This window comes from Erinaceus europaeus, chromosome 10 (genome assembly GCF_950295315.1).
Source record: "Erinaceus europaeus chromosome 10, mEriEur2.1, whole genome shotgun sequence".
In the NCBI taxonomy this organism is placed as follows: Eukaryota; Metazoa; Chordata; class Mammalia; order Eulipotyphla; family Erinaceidae; genus Erinaceus; species Erinaceus europaeus.
Genome location: NC_080171.1, coordinates 114,395,271 through 114,406,296, shown reverse-complemented (window position 1 = coordinate 114,406,296; position 11,026 = coordinate 114,395,271). Strand labels below are relative to the sequence as shown.

Genomic DNA, 11,026 nt, shown 5'->3' with positions numbered 1-11,026 from the left:
GGGTGGGGTCCAGGGTCCCGCCAGGAGTCAGCACTCTACTCCGGTGCTTGTTGGGATCTCCACAGGGCTGGGCCTCTAGATACCAGCACTGCTACTATTGGTTCCAATGGTCTGGCCCTTTGTGAGGTGGGGCTGCCACTGTGGGTTTAGAGTAGTGGGTGACAGAGAGGCTGCAGGAGGCAGTGACAGTGCCAGTCAGGAGTCATGGATCCAAGACCCAAGGAAGGGGAGGGTGACCCCCAGAGATACCACTAGAGCTCCCCCTGAAGGCTACAGGAAAGAGAGAGAAAGAGGCCCAGTGAGGGGAGTGGCCCTTGGAGCTGCAGAAAGAATAGCACTGATTTTATTTGGTCATTGTTGCTTAGAAAAGTGGGGGCCTGGCCCCCTAAGGAAGGACAGGGGCTCTGCCCATCCCTGCTGGTGGAGGGCAGACACACAGCCAGCCAGGCAGCCACCTTTTCTTGGCCACCAAGCCCAGGTGTCGGGCATGAAACAGCAGCCATAGCAGGGGCCAGGCAGGGCCGGGGATCCAGTGTAGGAAGCACCCAGGGGTGCTACACACAAGGCAGGGACCCTGCTGCCTGGGCAGAGGAAGGGTACCTCCTCGTCCCTCTGGAGAAGTCTTGAGGTTGCCACCGGCCCTGGCGTGCCCTTCGACAGCCCACCCTCGGGCCAGCACGTCTGTGGCAGCAGAGGCCCGTCCCCGCTCTCCAGTGTTGCCCTCTGGGCCTTGTGGCCCATGGTCCGAGGGATGCGGGGGGGGGGGGGGGGGGGGGGGGGCCGGAGCAGGCCTGCTGCACCTCTCCCCTCCCCAGGGTATGGTCCAGAGTCGCAGCTCTTTCAGGGAGTGGGTCCCATGATGGGATCTGGTGGCCGCAGCTTGACTGACGCAACTGGGAGCCATCTGCAGAGAAGGGAAACGAGAGGCGTGAGGACCCTCTGTGGGGGGGACCCCAAGCCCCGGGGGTGGGGTAGGGTGGTGCAGGGGATTCTGCCCTAGCAGTCCACAACCTTCCCTGGAGTCATAAGTACTCAAATGTCTGGGCTAGTAGTTTTCCTTCCTGGGTCAGGATTCAAAGGCCAGGCCCAGAACCCCAGAGAGCAGTCAGAGGCCCAGGGGTGGCCTATGCTCAGGGCCCCTGCAGGAGAAGCACCTTCCTCTTAGCCAGGGAGGGGCATTACCCAATGGGTGCCCAGGGAGATTCAGGGCTGTCTGGGGCAACATAGCAGGTGTGAAAGAGGAGCTCGGGGTGTCTTTCTGGCCAGTGGCCACTGAGTGGGCCAGATGCTCCCAGTGGGGCTGTAGGAAGGCCCTGAGACAGGCCTAAGGGGTGATACTCGGCTCAGGCCCTGTGCAGACATGCCCCACACATGCCCTGCATCTACCTCCGAGACATCTGGGGGAGCCAGTGTCTGAGCTCCCTCCAGGCATCCAGAAGGGACTTCTTGGCTGAGCATCTTCTAAAGGCTGCCCAACCCAGGCAGCTCCAGCTCCCAAGCACGGTGGTCCTGGGCAGGAACTCAGCCTCTTGGAGCAAGGAAACCACCCTCTGAAGTCTAGACACAGGTAGGTGTGTGCTCGTGGAGGCTCTATGTGAAGACCTGAGTCTGGGCCTGCTCGTGGGTGACCCAGGAGAGGACATGGGGAGGCAGGTGGATGGACTCTGCCGGCTGCCCCTCCCAACTCACCTGAACCCCTATTGCCGGGGAGCTATGTCCACCAGGGGCTTCTGCACGCCAAAGGCAGTGATGAAGATGTTGACCACGACGATGATGAAGACCAGGCCGGTGGCCAGGTTGTTGAGAAAGTCCAGTTTAGCGTGCTTGGCGGGGTTGTTGAGGTCATACTTGACTGGGGACAAGAGGAGGTGGATGTGGTTAGGCCACTGCACTGGCTGACACCTCACGGCATTCGGGGGGAGTTCTGTCTCTCCAGAAGTGCTCCCACACCACAGGCCTGGGGGGACTGTCTACCAAGTGCCTCCTCTCAGCCCCATACCTGCTTTCTGCACCCATGGAGGTGTCCAGGGCCCGGTGCCTACAGGCAGGGCTCAGAGTCTGAAGGTGTGACCCCGTTCCAGGGCTTGGCTTTTAGGAACCTGGTATTAATCAGCACAGGCTGGGCATCTTTCTGAGCACCTGCGCCAAGTAATCTAGTGACTACCTGGTCCAGAGCCCTGCAGTTATACCACTTCACCAGCAGAGAACTGAGGCACAGAGGATGGACACAGCTTGGGGAGGAGGAGGCTAGCCCAGAACCCTTGCCATTCCTAGTCTGACCCCTCACCAGGGGCTGGGGGGGACATCTAGTGCCTGTGAGACTAGATGCACACAGTAGGTCTCCAAGCTCTCGGTGTACTTGTGACTTTTTCCTTCTCTCAGCTTGGGTCAGCGGAAGGACAGAGACAAGGACTGGCCCTCTGGGGCTGCATTGTGGGGAGGGGGACACTGGACTGTGAGCCAGAGTGTGAAGAGCCCCCCACCCCACCCCATGCTGTGGGCGTGTCGGGTGCTGAGTCCTGCCCAGGGAAGGAATACTAGCAGATGCTGCCTCCACAGTGGGCAGGGCTGCCCAGGCACGCACCCAGGAAGATGAGCAGCACGCCCACGCCGATCTGCAGAACCAGGGAGATGGAGATGAGGACCACCAGGGGGACAAAGAAGGCGAAGCCGGGGCCCTGCTCGATGACGGCCTTCAGCTGGGAGGCGTTGGCCATCAGTAGCGCAATGTCCAGCATGCTCTCTGCTGCGCTCTTCTTGTTGGCATAATGGTTCACGTTGATGGGCCGGTTCCTGCCCCAGCGTGGCGGCTGCCAGAAGGATGGAGGTCAGCCCAGAGTGTGTGGGAGGCAGGTGTACCCCTCACCAACCACATGGCTTGGGTCCTCCCCCCCTTACTCCAGCGTGGGCAGGAGTGTGGGCTGTTGGTCAGGCAGGCTGAGTGCCGGAAAGGACCAGAGCCACGAAGCCTGGCACAACTCCCTAAGATCAAGTCAAGAGTAGACAGAGGTAAAATACATCCTCAGTGCGAGGTCTGGCGGCGGGCTGGAAAATACCAGCGTGGCTGCCTGCCTCAGGTAGGGCATCTGGGAGCCCTTCCCTGCTCACCCCTGCCCCCCCTTCCAGGCTGGGGTGACGGCTGAAGCCAGGGCAGGAAATGACATGGTGACAGGAGCTGGCTCCTGGGTCCCTGCACACCCACCCAGAGGACACTCAGCTGTGTGGGGGCACACAGCAGGCACTCAACAAACACCGTAACATTCACACTGCGGTGTTAGAATCTACCTTTTTTTATATACATTTCTTTTTTGTTTAATTTTATTCATTTATTATTGGGTAGAGACAGAGGGAGTTGAGAGGGGAGAAGGAGATAGAGAGGCATCTGCAGTCCTGATCCACTGCTCATGAAGCTTTCCCCGTGTAGGTGGGGGGACAGGGGCTTGAACCTGCCTCCTTGTGCACTGTAATGTGTGTCCTTAACCAGGTGCACCTACACCTGGCCCCAGTTAGCATCTGCCTTGATGTTTTTGTTTTTTTTTTATTGCCACCAGGGTTATCGATGAAGCTTGGTGTCAAGCCCTACTACAAATCTACTGCTCCCGGCCATTTTTTTTTCTTCTTTTGATTTTATTGGGTAAGACAGACAGAAATTGAGAGGGGAGGGAGAGACAGGGAGAGAGAGACACACATCTGCAGACCTGCTTCACTGCTAGTGAAGCATCCTCCCTGCAGGTGGGGTGTGGGTGCTCAAGCCTGGGTCTCTGTGCGTGGTGATGTGTGAGCTCAACTGGGTGTGCTACAGCCCGGTCCCCCTTCCTTAATTTTTATTAAAAAATAAAAAATTGGGGCCAGGCCGTGGCACACCTGGTTAAGCGCACATAGTACTATGCAGAAGGACCTGGGTTCGAGACCCCACTCCCCACCTGCAGCGGAGACATTTCATGAGCAGTGAAGCAGGTCTGCAGGTATCTCTCTCTCTCTCTCTCTCTCCATTTCCTCCTCATTTCTCAATTTATCTCTGTCCTATCCAATCAAATGGGGAAAAAATGGCTGCTAGGAGCAGTGGATTTGTAGTGCTGGCACTGGAGCCCCAGCAATAAACCTGAAGGATATATATATATATATATTTGTCACTTCCAAGTGCCAGGATATACCTGTCACTTCCAAGTGCCCATGGCTTGCCCATGGCTTTGCCTTCAGCAAAGTGAGGTGATACACTTCCTCTAGCAGCACCAGGGCAGGAGAGGAAGGAGTGGGGGAAGGCAGGATGTCAGGAGCTGGGAGCAGCCATGGCACGCAAAGGTGGCTCTTTGTACTGAAATGGGGGGGGGGGGCTTCAGATCCTCAGAAGTGGCTCATTGCACTAAAACTGGGGGTCTTTCTCTAGTTTCTCCTGGTTTCATCCCTTCCCAGGCCACCAGGACAAACTTGTACCCCTGTTTCTGGCCCAGCTCCACAGGCCCCCTGAACCACTGCCTCCTGGGGCCGCTGGAGAGATCCTGTTTCTAGACTCATGAAAGATGCAGGCCGGGCAGCGGGCACCAGCTCTCCCTATGTCTGCATTCAGAGGCATTTCACCACAGCAAGCAGAGGACTGAGAAGCGTGTGTGTCTTCTTAAGTTTAAATTTCATTTAGAATTTGCCCAGGAGGGAGGAAAGAAGGGCAGACTCAGCTCCTGGCTCTGCCCTCTGCAGTGGCACCGTCTGCTGGGATGTGAGTGGTTCAAAACTCTAGCCCGAGGGGGTAGATAGCATAATGGTTATGCAAAGAGGCTCTCAAGCCTGAGGCTCCGAAGTCCTAGGATCAATCCTCCCGCACCACCATAAGCCAGAGCTGAGCAGTACTTTGATATTTCTCTCTCCATCTCTCTCAAAAATAAAATAAATAAAATATTAAAAAAAAAAAAAAAAAACTCTAGCCCACAGAGGCCTACAAGAACCTCCCAATTTGGACTGGGGCCCAGCCTGTCCTCTGGCATGTCTGAGAACAGCAGAAGCTCCGTGGGGTCTCAGCTGCGCTCTCCAGGCTGGACACAATAACAGCTCCAAGGGCCTGGGTGACGGGCCATCACTAGAGGGTGTATGTCCTCCCCACCATATGGATGTCCCCCCAGTTTGGAAGTTGAGGTTGGGGGCTACCCCAGGGCTAGCAAGAGGGGAGGGCAGATCAGAATTCAAACCTAAGGGCAGGGATAGAGAGCATAATGGTTACACAAAGAGACTCTCATGCCTGAGGCTCCAAAGTCTCAAGTTCAATCCCCTGCACTACCACAAGCCAGAGCTGAGCAGTGCTCTGGGAAAAATAAGTAAATAAAAATAAAAGCCAGAATTCAAACCCAGTCTGTGGTCCCCAAAGCCCAGATCTGCCCAGAATGCAATCAGCCTCATACACACCCTGGAGAGAGGCCCTGGGAGGTTTTATGGGGGCAGAATCAGGGGTGAAGCTGGGTGAAGCTGGGGGTGCAGGGCTGATCCACACTTTCTATCCCAACCCTGACACTGCAGGTCTCCTGAGAGGAGCTGAACTCAAGCCCTGGAGGTGGCACTGAAGAGGGGAGGCTTGAAATCCCTCCTCCCCCAGCCTGGAGGATGGCTTCAGGCTCACCTCCAGCAGGCCTGGCTCTCCCTGGGTTTTGACTGGCTACTTGCCGGAGGCCAGACTGGACACCACCCCTCAGGACTTCTGCCTGTGACCTGGGCAGGGCAGGAAGCAAACACCCTGGTTAATTTGTCCTGGAAACCTCAACAGTGGTCCCAGGAGCAGGGTGAGGCGGCCCATGCACAAGCACAGAACTCCAGACAGGGAGGGAGCTGGTTCTGCACAGGACGCCTGCCGGGCAGCGGCCCAGCCCACCTCTGAGGACACACACCTCACTGTTGGCTAACACCTCAGTGCAGTCTTTCATAGGGGACTTGGGACATACCTCCAGGCAGCTGAACAATGAGAAGCGAGTGGAGATAGAAGCAGATCTGGACCCAGGTCATTGCACCCCAACCCCAAGAGCCAGTTGTGGCTCTAGCATCCCGAATGCTCTAGTTCCCACAGGGGCTGTCTGGGAAGGGGTGGGAGCTGTGCCTGGCCAAAGGCTGGGTCACAGTGTGCTCTTGGCGTCCTGTCCTTCTAGCCTCAACTCCCCTGGGGGGAAAGGGGCCAGTCAGGACTTCAGTCACAAGTCCCTGGGGGTAAGATGCAGGGGTCTTGGTTACTGACTCCCCTAATCCCATCTGCTCCCCATTCTTCAGGAAGCCCTATATCCTGCGCACAAGTGGACAGCAGGGAGCCCCTGTGGGATTCCCACCTGTCCTCAGGACCCATTTTCACAGACAGGCTCCCAACAGGTCTGGGAAGCTCACAGTGCTCCCATGGGGAACTGGACTGGAGGCTTCCACCAGCAGCCCCACCTCTGCCATGCCACCAACCGAATGTCAAGGTGTCTGCTCTGTGCCCTGGATTTCTCCTCAGCACATACGGTAGGGACTGGATCAGGGGGCTGGGTGAGGGATGGAAGGGCTGACAGCTGGCAGTGCCCCCCCCACCAACCATGGGTAAGGCAGAATGTTGCCTTCCTGCCCACAGCATCGCTGACTCACAACACCCCCCCCCCAAAGCAGCTGCATGATCTGCAATTGACTTGATGAAAACCAGTATCAGCCCAGAAGGTGGCTCAGTGAATAAAGCACTGGACTCTCTAGTATGAAGTCCTAAATTCAGTCTTGGACATCACATGTGCCAAAGTGACTCTGGTTCTCTGACCGGTAACTATATGTGTATGTGTATACATATACAGAGAGAAAGACACACACACACACACACACACACACACACACATTTCTCAATAAGGAAAAAAAAAAAGACATGTCTCGGAAATAGGTGTGTTTTCCAAATGATACCAGACTCAGGATCCCCCTTCCCTCAGGCAGTGACAGCTGGTGGCATCCCTCTAGGGGGGGTCTGGTGAGGTCTAGGAGCCCCTGTATGACCATCAGTGAGGGGCAAGAGCCTCGTGCCAGCTCAGCGTGACACCACTGGCCTGAGCTCACACAGTGAGTGGTTCCCTAACTGCCCCTTTGAGCCTGCCCAGGAAACGCCTGAGAGGTCTCTGCTCCAAGTCTGCACTCCGGCAGGAAGTCTGGGGGGTGGGGTGGGGAGGATTCCCGGTCAACTGGGTTGACCAGCTGGGCAGACGTTATTTCTTGTAGGCTCAGCCCTGACCAGGAGTGACCCTGGGGCCACACTAGGGTCAGATTTTAGAACTTGACCAAGACACTGTCAGCTTCAGGATTTGCTGGGAAAGCAGAAATGAGGGGAAAAAAATAAATAAAAGTCACTTTCCCTGGCATGTGTGTGCATGGAGGAATCTGGAAGTTTCCCCCACTGACCCTCGAGCACATCTTCTTGGAGTTTACACACACAGCTCATCCCTGAGCCATCCCCTGCAAGTGAGTAATCCTGCCCTGCTTCACAGAAGAGGAAACTGAAGTCAAGGAGGGGGCTACTGTCTCCCAAGGTCCCACCTCAGGAACTCACTGGGGCATAGCAGTGGCCCAGCCCACATGGGATGCTGGGGTCCCGCTGGCAGTGGGACAGGTCCACAGTCTCCGGAGTCTGCTCTCTTCCCAGCAAGCCTTTCTTCCCGCTCTCATTCCCAAAGGGAGCCTGAGGGTACATTCATCCCCAGGAAGGAAGGACACAGGAGAGTCCTGAGAGGCAATGAACGGGGTGTGGGGTCTCCTTGGGAGAGAACCCCAGCAGCTGCCCTGTGTGGCAGATGTGAGTAACAGTGACACTGTGTGGAATGGCTACTTCAGTCTGCACACACATCAGCCCTCAGCACGCCTCCCAAAGGCTACCATTCCGTCTCACCGAGGATGACATGATAGGTCCTAAGAGTAGGGGTGGTAGGGAGGAGGAGGAGGAAGGAGAGGAAGAGGAAAGAGTAGCTTTGGTGGGCCTGGGTTGGCAGGCAAGATGAACAGAGCAGCCCTGGACTCTGGCCACACCCTCTCAGAGTCTCCAGCCCTTGTCACAGGAAGCCCAGGTGATCATGTCCACCCTTGCACTGGTCAGTGTCCCCTCCTTAGCTCCCAAGGCTAGAAAGTCCAGCACTCAGCCCTGATGAGCTCAATGTTCCAGCCTCTGGACCTCTGCTCTTGCTGTTTCCTCTGCTTGGAATATCTTTCATACACTGCAGGGGCCCCTGCCACACCCAGCTGCAGCCTTCCTGTGCCCACTTCAGACGCCCCCCTCCTGCAGGAAGCCTTCTTGATCCCACCTCACTCCTGTCACCATAGAGATCAGCATTTGACTTTGCCTCTCTTGTCTGGATTGGTCTTCCACACTGAGGCCCCTGTCACCCTCCCACTGGCCCCTGCACCAGGTAGTGAGAGACTCCTGAGCTCCTCTTCCAGCAGGTTCTGAGGGTACCACAGCAGTCCAACCTGTGTGTTGGAAGTGAGTATGGGGGGGGGGGGGAGGCAGCAGGATCCTTCCCTTTGGAACCTACCTTTTTGTTACCTGAAGTACATACCCCCAACTTCTTTCTGTGGGGCCATTAAAAAAAATATTTATTTTCCCTTTTGTTGCCCTTGTTTTTTTATTGTTGTAGTTATTATTATTGTTGTTATTGATGTCATCATTGTTGGATAGGACAGAGAGAAATGGAGAGAGGAGGGGAAGACAGAGGGGGAGAGAAAGATAGAGACCTGCTTCACTGCCTGTGTAGCAACTTGTGCACTTGGGAAGCTGGGAGCTTGAACCAGGATCCTTACGCCGGTCCTTGCGCTTAACATTTTTTTAATATTTATATATTCCCTTTTTTGTTGCCCTTGTTGTTTTATTGTTGTAGTTATTGTTGATGTTGTCATTGTTGGATAGGACAGAGAGAAATTGAAAGAGGAAGGGAAGACAGAGAGGGGGAGAGAAAGACAAACACCTGTAGACCTGCATCACTGCCTGTGAAGCGACTCCCCTCCAGGTGGGGGAGCCGGGGGCTCTAACTGGGATCCTTACTCTGGTCCTTGCACTTTGAGCCACCTGCGCTTAACCTGCTGCCGATCCCCCCCCCTTTTTTTTTTTAAAGACGTGGACGGGAAGACCTAGAAAGGGGCAGGCAGATAGCTCACTCCAGTGGTGTGCTGCTTTGCCACGTGTGTGGCCCAGGTTTGAGCTTTGGAGGGAACTTTGGTGCTATGGTGTCTTTCTCTCTCTCTGCTTCACTTTAAAAAAATATTTATTTTATTGATTAACATAAGAAAAAGAGCTTCAAGAGGCAGAGACAAGGATCGAAAGTAGACAGAGCTCACTCTGATGCTGGTGGTGCTGGGGATTGAAACAGGAACCTCAGGCATACAAGCCTGGTGCTCCACCAGTGCAGCTATTTCTCCAGTCGCTGCTTCCCTCTTTATCTGCTCTGGTGGTAACAGCAGCAGCGGTAAGGGAAGACCCAGAGAATTTGCGCGAAGCACACACAGTCCACTGCTTCGGGTGTCCACAGGGCAGGGCGGGTGGGCTCCTGGAGTCGCTCAAGTGTAACCTGCACACATGTCCCGTGAGACTGGCGGCTGTCGGGTCTCCTAAAGGACCGGCTCAGTGCCAGGGACGGAGAGGACCAGCAGGACCCGTGCCCCGGGCCAAGGGCACACGGAGGGCTCGTCCCACGTGCCCTCCCGGCTGCACGGTCCGCTCACCCAAGACCCTAGCCGTGCGGGTCTCTGCAACCGCCTGTTTCGCCACCTGAGAGGCTGCTTCCCTGCCCCCATCCCTGGGGGGGATCAGAAACTGAAAGAATGTCCAAAGTCAACAAATCACCAGCCAGCAGTGCCCGAGACTGAGCCACAAACAATGTCTGAGCGGGAGGAGAACCTGGAGAGTAAGGACTTGGGCTCAGGCCTGGCCCCAGCAGCGGGTGCAGAGCGGTGTGGGCTCCCGCGCCCCAGTTCCCCATCTGGGCTCCCATCAGAGGTGCGGTCGCCGTGGACACCCGGGTGACGTAACCGTCTGCCCGCCGCCGGCCGGGGCCGAAGCCGAGCACCTCTCCACCCCCGGCCCGGGCGTGCAGCAGCCATGCGGACAGCCGGCGCGGAGCCGGGCTGGAAGTTCGGGGGTGGCCCAGCGCAGCGGCAGGTCCATGGCTCCCGGAGGCCGGGAGGAGGCGCCGGTCGTCCCTGATAGTGGGAGGGCTCCGGGTCCCTCTCCGCCCTCCCAGGTCGGCTCGGGCACCCCTCTCAGCCCCGGCCGGGACGCGGATCGCTGCACCCAGAACCCAACCAACCCTGCGCCCCCTGCTCGGCTACTGCAGAGCGATCGTGACCCCTGACCCACCCCATCCCCCGCAACTAGTGCGGATTCGGGCGCCGCCAGCCGGCTCACACAGGTGCCCAGGAGCTCTGGGCCGCGGGGGTACCGGCCAAGGTCGCACAGCGGCGCGGAGAAGGGGCTTACCGAGGCGTCCGGGGAGCCGGGCAAGCCGGGGCGCAGGTCGCCGTTGAGCTCGTACTCCTCGGTGCCCGAGTCCATGGTGCGGCCGCCCCGGCCGCCTCGCTCGGGGCCTGAGCGCAGCCCCCGCCTCCACCGCTGGGTCCCCGGCTGCGCGCCCTCCTCCCGCACCGCCCCCCGCACCGCCCCCCGCACCGCCCCCCGCACCGCCCCAGGACCGCTTCTCGGGTGCCCGCGCTCCCCCAGGCCCCGCCCCGGCCCCAGGCTCCGCCTGCGGGCCCTCAGACACCCCTCCTTCTCCCCGCGCCGCGGCTCGGGCTGCACCGCCTGCTGGATGCCCTCTGCGCCCCGCTGCCCCGGCCCCCGGCAGTGCGCTCTTGGACTGGCCCGTCCCCCTCCTGCCCTCTCGGTGGGCACGTCTGATGGCTACATTGAGGCCAAGAACCAGCCTGTCTCTCTGGCCTCTTCTGATGGCGAGCAGGCGCGGTGGCTTTCTGCGGAGGGAGAAAACTCCATGGGAGTGCCACCAAGTCAGCGGCCCAGCGCGCCCGCAGAGCTCCCCGGCGGGCTGGGCTTTCTTCCGGGGAAGCG

At 57.8% G+C, this 11,026-nt stretch overlaps 1 protein-coding gene across 1 annotated transcript; it reads right to left on the bottom strand.

Annotated features, from left to right (window-relative positions):
• Positions 1-321: 321 nt before the first annotated feature.
• NINJ1 (ninjurin 1) lies at positions 322-10,682 on the bottom strand. Its single transcript, XM_007529176.3, has 4 exons — positions 10,442-10,682; positions 2,585-2,810; positions 1,690-1,852; positions 322-904 (listed from the first exon to the last, which is right to left on the bottom strand). Exons 1-3 carry the CDS (start codon positions 10,514-10,516, stop codon positions 1,698-1,700), a joined length of 456 nt encoding a protein of 151 aa, XP_007529238.1. The 5' UTR covers positions 10,517-10,682; the 3' UTR covers positions 322-904; positions 1,690-1,697.
• Positions 10,683-11,026: the final 344 nt, after the last annotated feature.

Excerpts from the sequence above, each read along its gene's own strand:
- NINJ1 (XM_007529176.3), bottom strand. The coding sequence starts at position 10,516 with ATGGACTCGGGCACCGAGGAGTACGAGCTCAACGGCGACCTGCGCCCC. Across the intron at positions 2,811-10,441 it reads CCGGCTCCCCGGACGCCTCG|CCGCCACGCTGGGGCAGGAA; the intron begins GTAAGCCCCTTC and ends TCCTTCTGGCAG. Across the intron at positions 1,853-2,584 it reads CGTGCTGCTCATCTTCCTGG|TCAAGTATGACCTCAACAAC; the intron begins GTGCGTGCCTGG and ends TCTTGTCCCCAG.